Genomic DNA, 17,710 nt, shown 5'->3' on the forward strand with positions numbered 1-17,710 from the left:
GACCCACAGCATTATGGTTGACTCTTAACTGCCCTCTGAAATGGCCTCGCAAGCCCCTCAGTTCCAGGGCAATTAGGGGTGGGCAACAAATGCTGGCCTTGTCAGCGATGCCCACATCCCATGAAAGGATTAAAAAAAATCCTGGCCCAAAAATTACACGCATGGGTAATCTTTGAAATCTCCCTTTGCCATGGGGTGGGGACAAAGAATTCACATCGGAACTATTCATCATTCCTCGTGTTCCTCGGTCGGAAACATTTCACTGTTACCAGGCGCTTAGGAACGCAGGTAAAAAAACACGACGGGTAGCGTTACGATTAATTATTTCGCAGCTGAAATCTTAAGCCTCCTTGTTTTTAAAGCTTCTATTTAAGTTAATACGAAACTGAAATCTGACGCCGTTAATTATTTTATAAACGGGAGGGATGAACGGTGCGGGCGGGCGGCTTTGTTTTTCCGGAAGCCCCAGGGATGGAAGGGGGTGTGGTCCGGCTCTGTGATTGACGTGTGAACGGGCCAATCGCCTATGAGATCCGACTTTCGGTGCCAGTCACTGCCCAATCAGCATACATCCGGGGTTGTTACGGGAGATCAGCGAGAGGGGGGTTAGGGGCTGGCTGGGGACTGTTTGGCTGTGGGAGGCATCACCATGTAGGGAGCTCCCTGAGTGTAGAAGGTATTGAATGTGTGTGGGATGGCGGAGTCCTTTAGTTATATAAAAGCAAAAAACTGCGGATGCGGGAAATCCAAAACAAAAACAAAAATCCTTTAGTTATATTCGATTTAATCACAGAATGTTGACAGGCAGATACAACAAGCAATTAGAAAGAATATGGTTATGTTAGCCTATATTAAAGGGTTGGAGTATAAGAATCGGGAAGCTATACTGCAATTACACAGGGTCTTGATGACACCACAGTCGGAGTAATTTTAAAAATTAGATCTCCCATTTAAGATGGAGATGAGGGCAATGTTTTTCCTCTCAGAGGGTTATTAGTCTGTGGAATTCTCTTCCACAGCAAGCAGTGGAGGCTGGGTCACTGAACATATCCAAGGCTCAGTGAGACAGATTTTTGATCGACGAGGGAGTCAAGGCTCGGAGGGGGCAGTGGTGCAGACAGGAATGTGGAGTTGAGAACACAATCAGATCAGCCATTATCTCGTTGACTGGCAGAGCAGGATCGAAGGGCTGAATGAACATTCTCTGCTTCTAATTTTTGTGTTCTTGTGTATTGTTGTAGAACCTTGGCCCCCTTACCTAAAAAAAAAATGTATTTTCCCTAGAGGAAGTGCAATGAAGGTTCACTTGACTGTTTTTTGGGATGAGGGGATTGTCCTATGAGGAGAGATTGACTAGACTATGCCTATGCTCCTTGGAGTTTAGATGAGAGGTGCTCTAATTAAAATATATAAAACTCTTCAAGGGCCTGACAGGGCAGATGCTGGGGGGATATCTCAGGATAGAGGGTTGGCCATTTAGGACTGAGATGAGGAGTAATTCCTTCCCAAAGAGTTGTGAATCTTTGGAATTCTCAACCCCAGATTGAGTATATTCAAGACAAGGGATTGATAGATTTTTAGTACTGGAAATTAAGGAGTAGTGCGGTAAGATGAAGTTGAGGTAGAAAATCAGTTGTGAACTTATTGAATGTTGGAGCAAACTTGAAGGACCATATGGCCTAGTCCTACTCCTGCTCCTATTTCTCTTACTCATTGGATAGATTAGGCACATGGATTGCTGACATATGAATGGGCAGAGGAAAGGGACCTTCCTAAGTATAAATTATTGAGGGAGTTTTTTGGGCAATGGCAGGTACCTCAGCTAAGTATTAGAACTCTCTGTTTTCATTGGCATTGCCATGTCTGAATGGGGTGATAAGCCAGTTCATGCGTTTTAATTTTTTAAATTTATGTTTCCATTTTTCTGCGCTTCTGTTGTTGATGACACATGATGGGATTTCAACACATGACTATTGTCTAATTTCCAATGGCTGTACTTGGTTTGTGTGAGCCTGGATAGTAAGCACGGGCAGGCTGTTTGACTGTGAGAGGACTATAATGTGCCTATATGCTTGATTCCCAGAGGGGTTCACTGAATAACAATTAGCAGCTATAACCCCCAGATTGTTTCACAATCCAGAGCCTGTAGCATTGAGATCAGAAGTCAAAATTGGGACCTTACTAAATTATTCTGCACTGGACAATGTGTTCACTAACTTAATTGTCATGGAGATTCCTATCATAATTTACTTTGCAAAAAGATTTTCCTCACAAATTAATCACTAAAGATTTGGTAAATCATATTGTTAATGTTGATGCAAGGTTTTAAATTTACTTTTAGTGTGAAAATAATATATCAGTTATCAAAGGGTTAAAGACTACAGTACAACTTTATACACACTTTAATACTGAGTATTGTAGTTAATTCAAAAGTCCTGCTTCTCTACTCTCATTAGTTTTTTTTATTGAATGGCTGATGACAATATTGTCCCCAGTGCACCTGGCATTGGAATGGAAAGCAATCTCCCAGGTTTTCCATTTCTGACCATTATGCAGCAGTTACAGCTAGAAATCTGTTGATATCACATTCTGTGTACACTGATGTTTACTTAGTTCAGTTTACTATAAATTCAGGGTTCTTTAATGTAGCCTTGGTGTAGCTGACTAACTAAGTGAAGACTTAGAGTTTGGTGAGAGAGGAGTTCTGCGAGGGGGGAGAAGGAGTTGTTTGTTTCCTCTTTCTATCTTTCTCATCCCATAGAAATTGGTTCTTGCTCTACTATAGGGAAATGAGCTAGCTGTTTGGTGAGTATCTGGTAAGTGGGTAAGTTCTATTCTATCCCTACGGTTTAAAATAATACACAATTTGGTGCCAAAATTAATAAAATACATAAGAAAGCAACATAAATAAGTGATTAATATAGTTAAGTAATTATTTAAGACACATTAAGGATGGCAGAACGGGTGATGTGTCAAGGCTGCAGCATATGGGAGCTCCTGGAATACATTGTGATCCAGGGCAAACACATCTGCAATAAGTGGTTGCGGCTTAAGGAACTTCAACTCAGAGAGTCTTTGAGCTGGAGGCTGAGCTGCAGACTCTGCGACACATCAGGGAGAGGGAAAATTACTTGGATGCTTTATAGCAGGAGGCAGTCACACCACTTAGGATAGGGTCTTCTGATTTGGTCAGTGACCAGGGACAGGAGGTTTTGACTGCGAGTGAAGCAGGTAAGGGGACCCAGAGGGCAGGAGTGTGAGCCTCTGCAATTGTCCAACAGGTTTGAGGTTCTCTCAGTTTGTTTGGATGAGATTGGGGGCTGCAGGGTGGATGAGCAAACTGATCATAGCACTGTGGTACAGGAAGCCATCCAAGTGGGAGGAGTGAAAAGGAATTTATTGGTAGTAGGGGACAGTATAGTAAGGGGGATTGACACTGTTCTCTGTAGCAAAGAGCGTGAGTTTGGGCGGTGTGTTGCCTGCCCAGTGCCAGGGTTTGGGACATCTGCTCGGGTCTGAAGAGGAACTTGCAGTGGGAGAGGGAGGATCTCGTGGTCCTTTGTAGGTACCAACGACATAGGCAGGATGAAGAAGGAGACTCTGCATAGCCAGTATGACAAGCTAGCTACCAAATTAAGAAGCAGAACCTCAAAGGTAATGGATTATTACCTGAGCCACGTGCAAATTGGCATGGGACAAATAGATGAGAGAAATGAATGCGTGGCTCAAAGACTGGTGTGGGAGAAGTGGGTTCCGGTTTGTCGGGCACTGGCACCAGTATTGGGGAAAGTGGGATCTGTACCGTTGGGACAGTCTACACCTGAACCGTGCTGGGGCTGGTTTCCTCACGAGCTGCTTAACTAGGGAAGTAGAGAGGATTTTAAACTGAATAGTGGGGCCAGGGATCAAATTTGGGTGGATATGATAAACCAAAGAGTAGAGACAAGGCAAGAGAGACAGGTATTAATGAGAAATGATGAACAGGCTGCAACAGGAAGGGGCAGAGAGTACAAATCTAAGAGTAAATAATAAAATAACAAAACTAAAGTCTGTGTATCTAAATGCATGTAGCATTTGAAACAAAACAGATGAACTGATAGCGCAAATAAAAATCAATAAGTATGACCTGATAGCCATTACAGAGACATGGCTACAGGATGACAGATTGGGACCTGAATGTTGAAGGGTATGTGACATTTAGAAAGGACAGGAAGTTAGGAAATGGTGGAGGGGCGGCTTTGTTAATTAATGATGTTATTAGCACATTGGAGAGGGATGACCTAAGTCCAGGAAACCAGGATGTAGAAACAGTTTGGGTTGAAATGAAGAATGATAAAGGCAAGAAGTCACTTGTGGGAGTGGTGTACAAGCCCCCTAATTGTAACTACATGGTAGGATAGAGTATAAAAGAAGAGGTAATGGGAGCTTGCCAGAAAGGTACAGCAATAATCATGGGGGATTTTAATCTGCCTATAGACTGAAAAAATCAGATGGGCAAAGGTAGCGTAGATGAGGAGTTCATAGAATGTTTTCGGGATAGTTTCTTAGAACAACATGTTCTGGAGCCAACCAGAGAGCAGGCGACACTAGACCTGGTATTGAGCAACAAGATAGGATTAATTGATAACCTCCTAGTGAAGGCACCCCTAGGTAGCAGTTATCATAATATGATTGAATTTTACATTCATTTTGAAGAAGAAACAAGTGCGTCCAAGACTAGTATTTTAAACATAAATAAGGGCAATTATGAGAGCATGAAAGCAGTGCTAGCTTAAGTGAACTGGCAAATGAAGTTAAGGGATATGTCAACAGTTCAGTGGCAGACATTTAATGGGATATTTCAGAATACACAGAATATATACATTCCAATGAGAAAGAAAAGTTCCAAGGGAACCATCCATGGTTAACTAAAGAAGTTAAAGACAGTATCAAGCTTAAAGAAAAACCATATAATTACGCAAAGATGGGTGGCAGGTCAGAAGATCGGGAAAGAATATAAAGAACAGCAAAGAATGACAAAAAGATTAATAAGGAGGGAAAAATTTGAGTATGGGAGAAAGCTAGCTAGAAATATAAAGATGGATAGTAAGAGTTTTTATAGATATTTAAATAGGAAAACAGTTAACAAAGTGAGTGTTGGTCCTATAGAAAGTGTGTCTGGAGGATTGATAATGGAAAGTAGGGAGATGGCGGATGAATTAAACTGGTATTTTGCTTCAGTCTTCTCTATAGAGGACACAAGTAACATCCCAGAAATTGCTGTAAATCAGGAAATGGAAGGGAGGGAGGAACTCAGGAAAGTTACAATAACCAGGAAGTGAGCATATTGATGGGGCTGCAAGCTGACAATCCCCAGGTCTGGATGGACTTCACCCGAAGGTCTTGAAAGAAGTGGCTAGTGAGATAGTTGATGCACTGGTTTTAATTTTGCAAAATTGCCTAGATTCCAAGATGTGATGAGTGGTGCGCCTCAGGGATCAGTGCTGTGGCCTCAACTTTTTTCAATTTATACAAATGACTTGGATGAAGAGACCGAAGGAATGGTTGCTAAATTTGCTGACAACACAAAGATAGGTAGGAAAGAAAATTGTGAGGAGCACATAAGGAGGCTAAAAAGTGACATAGATAGGTTAAGTGAGTGGGTAAAGATCTGGCAAATGGAGTGTAATGTGGGAAAATGTGAAATTGTTCATTTTGGCAGGAAGAATAAAAAAGAAGCATATTATCTAAATGGCGAGAGATTGCAGAGCTCTGAGATTCAGAGGGATCTGGGTGTCCTAATGCATGAATCACAAAAGGTTAGTATGCAGGTACAGCAAGTAATTAGGAAAGCTAATAGAATGTTTTCTTTAATGTGAGGGGATTTAAATACAAAAGTAGGGAGCTTATGCTTCAGTTGTATGGGGCACTAGTGAGACTACATCTGGAGTATTGTGCACAGTACTGTCTCCTTATTTAAAGAAAGATGTGAATGCATTAGAAGCAGTTCAGAGAAGGTTTACTAGACTAATACCAAGAATGGGTGGGTTGTCTTATGAGGAAAGGCTGGACATGTTAGGTTTGTATCCACTGGAACTTATAAGAGTAAGAGGCAGCTTAATTGAAACCTTTAAGATCCTGAGGGGTCTTAACAGGGTGGATGTGGAGGGGATGTTTCATCTTGTGGGAGAATCTAGAACTAGGGGTCACTGTTTTAAGATAGAGATGAAGAGAATTTTTTTTCTCTGAGCGTTGTGAATCTTTGGAACTCTCTTCCTCAAAAGGTAGTGGAAGCAGAGTCTTTGAATATTTTTAAGGCAGAGCTGGATAGATTCTTGATTAACAAGGGGCTGAAAGGTTATCGGGGGTAGGCAGGAATGTGGGATTGAGACTACAATCAGACCAGCCATGATCTTATTGAATGGCGGAGCAGGCTTGAAGGGCCGGGTAGCCTACTCCTGCTCCTAATTCGTATGTTCATATGAAGTGGAATAGCCCATTGATGATTACCATTTGGATGTGAGCTCAGGAGAAATTGTCACTTTGCTTGAAGGTTAGTTGACACTAGTGGAATTATGTGTCACTTTGAGTAACCGTCATCCAGCAAGAGAGAAGAGGGGAAACACTTTGGGATGGGGAGCTTCATGTCTTGTTGGATTTTATTGTAAATATTTTTCAATCCATGTTGGTATGGTGATTAATAAATACTTTACAGACTGGACTTACTATTCAGTTCTTTCTTGCTTGTAGGGTGTGTCACCTTTTTCTTATCCCTCTAACTGACTGACTGGTAGCATAGTGCTTATGTTACTAGACGAGTAATCCAGAGATCTGGACAAATGATCGGAAACCATGAGTTCAGATCTCCCAGTGGCAGCTGAGGAATTTAAATTTGGTTAATTAAATCTGGAAGAAAAAGCTAATATCAGTAATGGTGACCATGAAACTACCACTTTGTTGTAAAAAACACATATCTGGTTCACTAATGGACATTTAGGGAAGAAATCTACCCTCCTTAGCCAGTCTGTGTGTCTAGACCCATGACAAAGTGATTGAATCTTAACTGCCCTGTGAACTGGCTGAGAAAGCCACTCAGTTGTCAAGAAGCTAGCTCACCACCACCTTCTGGAGGACTGTTAAAGATGGACAATAAGTGCTGGCCTTGCTAGCAACATCCAAATCCCTGTGACTGAATCAATATAAAAACCTTCATCCATCAGAATATACTTTTAATTGCCAAATTAATTATTGTATGCAATTGACATGACTGAAATCATGACCTCCCACCAGAGGTCAGTAGCTAATGTGTTAAATGAAACTTTGTTACTTTACCAGTTTAAGTTTAAAAATTGCAGTGAGAAAAGAAACTGATGTTGTCACTATTTTGTTCCTCTCCTTAGTTACAATGAATTTGGAGACGTTCACGGGTCATCAGAGAGGGTGTTTAATGAGACTGTTCTGCCCTTTTTTTGGAGAGTAAAGATGAGAGAAGTCAATTCAACAGTTCAAGTGAATCTGCTTTAAAAAAAGTTGAGCATCTTCATTTCTGTGTGAGTTTGAATCCGCACCCCTGAAAGCCGATACCACGTAACTCTGATTTGAAAATGAATGTTTTGGTGATTAAATTCCTCTGCATGGTCGGGGTTTTCATCCTGATGATGTTGGGCTCGCTGCTGCCTGTTCGAATGATCCAAATCGACCATGAGAAAGCGTACAGGTCCAAGAAGGTGCTCTCACTTGGCAGTTCATTTGGTGGTGGAGTGTTTCTGGCCACCTGCTTCAATGCTTTGTTGCCAGTTGTAAGGGAAAAGGTGAGGACTGTCTGCCTGTTAATTGTCTTTGATGAGCAATCCCTTGGGGCAGGAGCAAAATGTGTTAAGTGTTGGTCAGGGTCTTTTGCAGGTCAAAATTCACTGAGTTAAACTTTGAGGTATCCTGCGAGTAGCTTGAACTATCAGAAAGCCTGCTGTAATATTATGGTTCACCTGTAAAATTGGAAGAGTCTAATGATTGGTGCTTGTTCGCATCTTAGGACACAATATCAGTGAAGCAAAACTGTTTTCTTTACACATGTTTGGTGTTCTCCTTTGTGTGAGTTTGGTGATGTGAAATTCCAAATGAGCCTAAACACATGAGTAATAAATGGATTGCTTTGTTTAGAATCATAAAATGGTTACAACACAGAAGCAGGCCATTTGACCCTTCTTGCGTGTGCTCGCTCTCTGAAAGAGCAGCCATTCACATTATATCAGTATCCTCTGGTTCTCGACCTTTCTGCCAAAGGGAACAGTTTCTCTCTGTCCAGACCCCTCATAATTTTAGATATCTTTTTAAAATCTGCTCTTAACCTTTTTGTCCCTAAGGAGAACAGCCCTAGCTTCTCCAATCTGTCCACGTAACTGAAGTCCCTCATTCCTGGAACTACTTTTGTAATTTTTTTCTGCACTTCTTCTAAAGCTTTCATGCTCTTCCTAAAGCGTGATTTCCAGAATTGGCACAGTGCTCCAGTTGAGGCCCAACTAGCATTTTATAAAGGTTCATCATAACTTCATTGCTTTTGTACTCTATGTTTCTACTTATAAAGTTCAGGATCCCATATGCTTTATGAACCACTTTCTCAATCTGCCTTGTCACCTTCAATAATTTGTGCACATATATCCTCAGGTCTCTCTGTTCCTGCGCACCCATCTCTCTTATTTTATATTGCCTTCTTCATAACCAAGTGTATCACTTCACACTTCTCTGCATTAAATTTCATCTGCCACATGTACCCCTAAGTCTGGGTCATTAATATATATCGAGAAAAGCAGCGGTCCTAGTACCAACCTCTGGGGAACCCCATAGTATATCTTTCTCCAGCTTGAAAAGCAACTATTCACAATTGCTCTGTCACTCAGCCAACTTTGTATCTATACTGCCACCAACCTTTTTACTCCATTATTCAACTTTGCTGGCAAGCCTATTATGTGACTCTTGATCAAATGCCTTTGGAAGTCTATGTACATCACCGCAACCACATTATCCTCATCAATCTTCCCTGTTACTTCATTTAAAAAACTCAATCAAGTCAGTTGAACATGATTTGCCTTCAATAAGTCAGTGCTGGTTTTCCTTAATTAATCCACACTTATCCAAGTGATAGTTAATTTTGTCCCAGATTATCATTTCTAAAAGTTTTCTTACCACCAAGGTTAAACTAACTGGCCTACAGTTGCTGTGTTTGTCCTTACGTCCTTTTTTGAACTAAGATGTAACATTTGCAATTCTCTGGTCCTCTGGCACCAAATCCCACATTTAAGGAAGTTGGGAAGATTATGGTCAGTACCTCCACAATTTCCTCCCATATCTCCCTCAGTATCTTTGGATGTGTGGCATCCGGTCCTGGTAACTTATCAACTTTAAAAGAGGCAGCCTTTCTATTATCTCCTCCTCATCAATTTTTAGCCTATCCTGTGCCTCAACTATCTTCTCTTTCACTATAACTTAGGCAGCATCTTCTCCTTTGGTAAAGACAGATGCAAAGTACTCATTTAGTACCTCAGTCATGCGCTCTGCTTCCTGGCGTAAACCCCTTTGTTTGTTTCTAACGGGTGCCATCCCTCCACTTAGTACCCTTTTACTATCTATATGCCTATAGAAAACTTTTGAATTACTTTTATGTTAGCTGCCAGTCTTTTTTCATACTTTCTCTTTGCCTTTCATTTAATTTTTCACTTCCCCTCTGAACTTTCTATATTCAGCCTAGTTCTCACTTCTGTTATCATCCTGGCATCTGTCAAAAGTACCCTTTCTCTGCTTCATTTTACTCTCTTTCTCTTCGTCATCTAGAGAGCTCTGGTTTTGTTTTACCCAGCTTTCCGCCTAGGGAATGTACCCCGATTGTACCCAAACCACCTGGCCTTTAAAGCAATCCATTGTTCTGTTGCAGTTTTGCCTGCCAACATTTGATTCCAGTTTACCTAGGTCAGATATGTTCTCACCCCACTGAAAATTGCCCTTTTCCAATTAAGTGTTTTTACTCTACATTGCTCCCTGTTTGGAAGCATTGGAATGATGATTTATAATACAGGATTACTGTTCTGTTAATCTCCCATTCTCTTAAATTTAAGGCCATGTTAAACTCTTCTGAGCACAACATGGGCTTTCATTTACACATTTTACATCCTGCACTCCATTCTTTCTTGCTGATGTACAGTAATCTTAAAATATTATTCACCATTTACTTATCATCACTGTACATGCTGACTTACATTTGCCCACCTAATAGCATCTTGTATTTTAAAATTCTCATCCTTGTTTTCAAACCCCTCCATGGACTCCACCACCCACCCCCCCCCCCACCCCCCCCCCCACACACACACACACACACACACACACCACCCCGACCACTCCCTACCTCTGTAATCTCCTCTGGCCCTACAATCCATGATACCCTGCGCTCCTCCAATTCTGGCCTCATGCATCCCTGATTTTCATTGCTGCATCATTGGCGGCTGTTCCTTCAGCTGCCTGGGCCCTAAGCTCTGGAATTCCCCCTGTGCCTTCCTATCTCTCTCCCTTCCTTTGACATCCCTTAAAATCAACCCCTTTGACCGGTTTAGGCCATCTGCTCTAATATCTCCTTATGTGGCACAAATTTTGTTTGATAACACTCCCATGAAGTGCCTTGGATTGTTTTACCATGTAAAAGGCACTATGTAAATGCAAGTTGATATTGTAGTATGTTTCAGCTCAACTTTTCCAAAAATGTACAGGTTCCACAGTGGCTACTACATTGATCAATCCATTAAACAAAACTGCATTAAACAAACTCTAAGTAAACTCACAGAGAAATTGCACCTAGCCTTAAAGGACCGCACACCTACATTCAGTTTTACGTGGCTTAATTTTTTTTCTGCCACTGTTTCCTGCTGATCTCAAAGTTTGCCTGGTAGCGCTCTTGTGAAGCTCCTCATTAAGTTAACAGTGCTGTAAAAGCATAAGTTGTTGTTGTAAAACAGCACATCCTTTGCCCATGTGTGGTGTTATTCGCTAGCTACTGGTGAATTTGAGTTGCTTTGTAAACAGGGATTGTATTTGTATAAAGAGAGAAAGTTGATCAGGCATTTAGCAGGAAAATTAATTGAGGAATGAGGACCTGTGTATTCTGTCTGTGAACTCTGAAGATGACCAGATAGATTGAAATACATCTTTTCTATTCCCGGATATTGATATATTTCCTGTGCTATGAAGGGTGCCTTCTGTTATGATGGGTCTAAATGAGATGAGGTAATAATGCCCATCAGGGGTTGTAAGTGCTTGGAGTAGAGGATATCTAGTACATTTTTGGTGCAAATTTGAGTCATAACCTCTCAAACTTGCAACCTCTACTACCTAGAAGGACAAGGAGAGGCACATGGAGCACCACCTGCAAGTTCCCCTCCAGGTCTTGCACCATCCTAACTTGGAACAATAACACCATTTCTTCATCATCATTGGGTCAAAACCCTGGAAATCGCTACCTAATGGCACTGTAGCAGCATAATTCTTGAGCTGCTGAAGTCAGCGCATTAAGGCAGCTCACCACCACCTTCTCAAGGGCAGTCAGGGATGGGCAATAAATGCTTGCCTTACCAGCAATGTCCACATCCCATGAATGAATAAATAAAAAAAAAACATACTTTAATATCCACACATTTTCTTTTATCACTTCCATCGTCAATCGTCCTTTTGGTTTCTCTGAGTGAGGCTGACATTGTGGTAACAGTCTAGACATATGCAACATACTGATGCAGTCTAGAGAGTAGTTAGAATGTGGAACTTGCTACCACAAGGAGCAGTTGAGGTAAGTACAATAGAATCTGAACAAACATATGAAGGGGAAAGGAATAGAAGGATATGCTGATAGTGTTAGGTGAAGAAGGGCAGAAGAAGGTTCATATGCAACATAGAGCTGTCAGGCCAAATGGCCTGTTTATGTGCTGTAAATTTTATGGAAGATCAGTTGCACTCTGAGAATTTGCAGCAAGTTAGAACTGATTTGAGAATATGTAAACTCATTCACTTACTCCTCCCATTCACCCAGGGAGAATAAAAATTGCATCCCATTAATTGGGGCTGGATTGGAAGCTAGGCTGCAAAAGTGCAGGAGCAGTGTTCCAAGGCACAGCACCAACCAGTCTCCCAGTACCTATGGTCAGCTAAGGTTCAGTTGGTGACAGTCATACCTCAGGGTCAGAAAGCTGTGGGTTCAAGTTCCACTCTGGCTTGAGTGTAAAAAATCTATGCTGATAATCCAGTGCAGTGGTGAGGGGATGCTGCTCTGTCGGAGGTGCTACCTTTCGCACGTGACATTAAACCGAGACCCCGTCTGCCCTTAGATGGATGTAAAAGATCCCATGGCACAGTTTCACAGAAGAGCTGGGGAGTTAAACTTGGTGTCTTGGCCAATATTTATCCCTCAATCAACATCACAAGATCAGACCATCTGACCCTACTTTACAGTAGTGACTGCACTTCAAAAAGGTATTTCATCGGCTGTAAAGGTGCTAAATAGATGCAACTTTTCTTCTATTTCATTACCACATTGCTGTTTGTGGGAGCTTGCTGTGCACAAATTGGCTACTCCCTATCTTAAATTATAACAAAGGCTGCACGATATTCCCTCTAATTTTTTTTCCTGGTGCACCGGCTATTTATAAGTGCATTACTCCTTTAAATATTTTTTGTACATCCATACATGTGGCAATTTAAAGGTGCCGGTTTGTGCATGGGGCCTTTTAGGTTGCTGTGCGACCATGCAGCTAAGAGGGAACATTGTTACATTTCAAAAAGTACTTCATTGGTTGTGAAATGTTTTGGCACATTCTGTGAAAGGTGCTGTCTAAGCAAGACTTTTTAAATTTCTTTTGAAATAATGTAGATAGAATGCAGCTCGGAAGGAGTGCAGATTTTATATTGATTTCATCTTCTATAAATGTACATCGTATCACTTTAGGCTATTATTTCCGGAAGGAAACACCAGTATCATTTATGTCACATTGTTATTCACAAAGGTCGTGATGTAACTTGCCTTGAAAAACTAACAGAACCTTTGGGATCTGTTGCTGAATGCCCTCACTTAGTGTCCTGAGGAAAATAAGATGATGAAAAGAATTGACACCGAACACAGAAACCAAAACAGTTCAAAATGCTCAGTATCCACTATGCATGGGCTGAAAAACTGGCTGACAGGATTCCTCAACCGCTCCAGTCCTGAATGTGCAACTCTTGCTGGGGTACAGTTAACTTGTCCTAACAGCCCTCCAGTGGTGGCTATTATTGATGTGTACACCCAGAGAGTGCCTGCTCTTGCCAGATACCCCAAGAGTATTCCCCTCCCCCTGCACCCCACCCCACAATCCCTTTCCCAAGTACAATGTCAATTTCAACTGGGGATCGCTAATTAGAAAATTAGAAATCAGAAGTGTGAAAACTGGATAACTTTTAATTTCCTTTTTCCTCATCCAGGTGCATGAAAACAAACTATATCATCTTTACTGTCACTTGCTCAGATCAGCAAAGGCATGGCATCAAATCTGAAACTCTGTTTGAATTATACTCTGACTTCAAGGAAATCACCAAGAGAGCCTTGATTCCCTTTTTTAAAACATAGAAGTGGAGTTTCCCACTAGATATTTTTTCTAAAAAAAAGGTCACAGTAAATATTAGTTGCAAGGTGTGAAATGAGCCATCAAACATTTCAGGGTTTCTTGTGGAGAAAGGTACACTAGTCTTGTTCATCACTCTGTTCACTGCTTAATTTAAAACTTACAGATGTCCTACAGATTGTTAACTTCCTGTTGCAGGTTCAAGAGGTTCTTAAAAGTGGAAACATATCGACTGACTATCCGCTGGGTGAGACAATAATGATGGTGGGATTTTTTCTGACGATCTTTGTCGAGCAATTGATTCTGACATTTCGAAAGGAGAAGCCATCTTTCATTGACCTGGAGACATTCAACGCGGGGTCAGAGGGTGGCAGTGATTCCGAGTACGAGAGCCCCTTCATTTCACCGGGGAGAGGTCAAAGCAATCTGTACAGCCGCAGCTCCCATTCACACAGCCATTCCTTGAACATGTCCGATCTGCCCCGCTCCAGCCCTTTGCGCTTGCTCAGCCTGGTGTTTGCGTTGTCCGCCCACTCCGTTTTCGAGGGCTTGGCTCTAGGCTTGCAGGAGAAAGGAGCAAAGGTCATCAATCTGTTCATCGGAGTGGCGGTTCACGAAACACTGGCCGCTGTGGCGCTGGGAGTAAGCATGGCGAAAGGAGGCCTACCGATGAAAGACGCACTAAAGTTGGCCCTGATGGTCAGCGCAATGATACCAGTTGGGATAGGCATCGGGATGGGCATCCAGAGTGCCGACAGCTTTGGCAGTCACATCGCATCCGTCCTGCTTCAGGGTTTTGCGGCTGGTACCTTTCTATTTGTCACTTTCTTTGAAATTCTGGTGAAGGAGTTTGAAGACAAGCACGACCGTCTTCTGAAAGTACTTTCTCTGATCCTGGGCTATGCACTGCTGGCTGGGTTTGTCTTTCTAAAATGGTAACAACAATGGTAACAAAGCTAAAATGGTTCAGCTTTAACTACAACTAAGGCACATGACCAGGTTAGACAGGGTGTTTGATTATTACTCAGATTAGAAAATATTAAAACTGTGATCTATCATTATGCCTGTGGGTAGTAGTACAATAGCCAGTGTCACTGCAAATAACTAACTGGATTTATGTTTGCTCCAAGTATGCTGTACAGGTTTGGCACTGGGTTTATTGAGCATCAGTAAGCAATAGGAATTTTTAAAAAAAAACAATCTTAAACCATTGCACTATAATAATGTGCTAGTATATCTCGTGTTATTCTTAATTCAACTGAAATTGCTTCCATCATTATGTCAACCTAGTATTATGCATCTCTGGTTTCTCTTGAGATGGGCTATCACTGCTGACTTACAACTGTTCAGTTCAGACACCTATCATACTTTTCTGAGACTCAATTGACAACACCACTGAATATGTCTATGTACGTGTCTACTGGTTTAAGTTATTGCCTAAGCTTTTAAAGCTTACGCATTGAATTCCTTCTGGACAGCAGTGGCATTTCTGCAGGAAATTTATTTATAAGCATTAATCAAATTTCTTCAGGGTTGTGTTTTTGATAGAATAGGGTATTATGATGCAATATGTTTCTCTACTGTTCCTTCATACTAAAGGGGAGTGCCAGTGTCAAAATTAAGAAAATTGACAAGAATTATTTATTTTTCCCACTGTGCCACTAGCAGGGAGAGTCCTATATTCTTGTGTTGAGTTCACAGATGTCAGTCAGGCTGGTGGTAAAGTTATGACCCATGGCCAGCACTAAGGAGGGGAAAATTCACCACGATTCCAACTACTGTTGCTGGTCACCTATTAGAAAACACTTCCTTTGTGGAAGCCATGCAAGGACAGGATTGGGTCAGGCTATGATTTTCCTTCTCTCCTATGGTTTGTAGCCTGCTGACACTCACTCAATAAGCCTCAAGTGTGAAGAAGATAAGGTACTATTTTGCTGGGGACTGCAAAATTGTGTCATGGCATTTAGATGGAGAAAAGTTAGCAGGTTGGGCTGGATAAAAGCAAAGAACATAATTTCCTACTTTTAACCTGGCTGTGTTTGAACACTATCTCTCATTTAAACAGCCAGTGTCAGTGATGTCACTGAGGAAAGCTTGAATGGAAGAAGACACCGAATACAGCAGTGCGAAAGAATTAACTTTCAGCCCTCGATTAAAATACTTCTGATAAATCAGCTCCCCTTATGTGATGTAGTGACTAACCTTGCTGAGCATCAGAAACAGTTCTGCTTGTTAATGCAGCTCGATGGTATTTTATTATGCTGTGTTAACTATTCTCCCCTAGCCTGGGGCCTATAATCAATTTCAGTGCCACAGGACTGATGAGGAAAAATCAGCACAAAGCTGATCATCAAATTTTGCTCTTGATGGCACTCTAGTGGCTCCGTACTGAAAATTTGCACATCAGATGAGGACAGAATCGAATTCTGCTGTACTGTGATGCCACCAGCACTACCACCAAGGGATAGTATAGCACACCGTGTAGGCACTTAAACAAAGGACAACCTTTTCAGGGTAAGGTACTGGAGTGTATCCAGTGCCTGTGAAAACATGCACTAGCAGTCAGTATCTTTTTTATCTTACAAGATAACTACTGATGATTTTTCCTTTGCTAAGCAGTAGGAGCTGTATAGGAAATAGTCCTGTCAGACATGCCAGGAATTCCGTGTGTGTGCTTTGAAAAGCTCAGGAAGGACACTGTTTCCTGTGGATGGGATTGGCAGAAGATTTGTGGAGTGTGATTGCCCTCTTGGGCTAAGAGCTGTTGCCTGAATAACAATTCATCATGGTGAATAGGAGCAGTTTGTTGTTGTTTATGAATTCCTGAGACAGCTCTGTAAGGGATCTATAAATGTCTCCATTTCCTCTATCATCTTGAGCCTGAGAAACTTTCATCCTGATGTATTCTACTTCCTCCTTTTTCTCTCCTGAAGGCACCAACTCTTGCAGGGATCCCACAAGCTGTCCCAATTTGTACCTCACTGAAGTGAATTGCCTTCCTTTGTGAGTCTAGATAGTATGTGTCAGTAGACTATTTTTCCATGGGGACTGGAAGGAAGAGAAACTGAAATTATATGCAGCTTGCAATCACCCGAGTCTCACCTAAGTAAATATGAAACTCTTTGACATAGATGGCTGGGACTATATTACTGTAAACATATAATGTAGTTTGCTCACTAGCTTCTTTTGTAGAACATGTTTTACGATTATGGAAACCTAGTTGAATTTTAAGTGGAATGTGCTAACAAGTATGAGGTGGAAGTGGGGAGCAATGAGTCGCTTCATTAGTAATGCTTGCTAAATCAGTTCAATTAGAGAAGCTATTTTTATTAAGCTGCTGCAGAAATGTTAACCTACCCTTCAAACAATATTAAAATATATTTGCAAAACAATCTTGCAGTTTAAAATAAATCATACATGAAGCACTTCGAGGCATTTGAGACGTAATAAAGCGTTTGTCAATACAAGATTTTTTTTCTGCAATACCATCAGGGAACACTTATTGTAAACTGTTTGTTTTTGACAGATTTGCAGTGTGCATTTTTTCTTTTAATAGAGGCTTGGCAGCATCTTCATGCCTAAAGAAGAACTATGATATTGGGTTATTTATTTAGCTAAGTTCAGTACTCTAACGGAATTGTATGAAAGCTGGTATTTATTTAGTATGACATAAAGCTGTTTTTTGGGCTTGTGCTTTTGTATGTTGTATTTGAGTTGAGGTGCACCTTCTTTGCTGCATGTTGACACCCATTCTGCTAGTAGTCTGTGTAAAACCATCAGTCTGCTTTGCTTAGAGGTTTGGGTCCTAATTTGGACTGGAAATGCAACAATTTAATTTGGCAGGATGTTTAAATGCAACATTCGTGCCACACAAGTGTCAGGCAATGACCATCTCCAAACAAGAGGGAATCCAACCATTGCTCCTTGATGTTCAATGGCGTCACCATCACTGAATCCCCCACTATTAACATCCTGGGGGTTACCATTGACCAAAAACTGAACTAGACTAGCCATATAAATACTGTGGCTACAAGAGCAGGTCAGAGGCTAGGAATCGTGTGACAAGTAACTCACTTCCTGACTCCCTAAAGCCTGTCCACCAT

The 17,710-nt window shown here is 41.4% G+C and overlaps 1 protein-coding gene across 7 annotated transcripts; it reads left to right on the top strand.

The window, feature by feature from the left end:
• Positions 1-229: 229 nt before the first annotated feature.
• On the top strand, positions 230-16,999 carry LOC144688974 (zinc transporter ZIP3-like). 7 transcript variants are annotated; one of them, XM_078556049.1, is made up of 4 exons: positions 603-2,816; positions 5,221-5,798; positions 7,380-7,790; positions 13,785-16,999. In XM_078556049.1, the coding sequence occupies exons 3-4, from the start codon at positions 7,584-7,586 to the stop codon at positions 14,544-14,546; spliced, it is 969 nt and encodes a 322-aa protein (XP_078412175.1). In that variant the 5' UTR covers positions 603-2,816; positions 5,221-5,798; positions 7,380-7,583; the 3' UTR covers positions 14,547-16,999. The 7 variants fall into 7 exon arrangements, with proteins under 7 accessions (XP_078412176.1, XP_078412177.1, XP_078412175.1 ...); XM_078556053.1 differs by lacking the exon at positions 5,221-5,798 and having other exon boundaries at positions 637-676; positions 2,762-2,816; XM_078556050.1 differs by lacking the exons at positions 603-2,816; positions 5,221-5,798 and adding an exon at positions 230-288.
• Positions 17,000-17,710: the final 711 nt, after the last annotated feature.

The sequence above is a fragment of the Cetorhinus maximus genome, chromosome 13 (assembly GCF_964194155.1).
Source record: "Cetorhinus maximus chromosome 13, sCetMax3.hap1.1, whole genome shotgun sequence".
Lineage (NCBI taxonomy): Eukaryota > Metazoa > Chordata > Chondrichthyes > Lamniformes > Cetorhinidae > Cetorhinus > Cetorhinus maximus.

Excerpts from the sequence above, each read along its gene's own strand:
- LOC144688974 (XM_078556050.1), top strand. The coding sequence starts at position 7,584 with ATGAATGTTTTGGTGATTAAATTCCTCTGCATGGTCGGGGTTTTCATC. Across the intron at positions 7,791-13,784 it reads TGCCAGTTGTAAGGGAAAAG|ATTGTTAACTTCCTGTTGCA; the intron begins GTGAGGACTGTC and ends GATGTCCTACAG.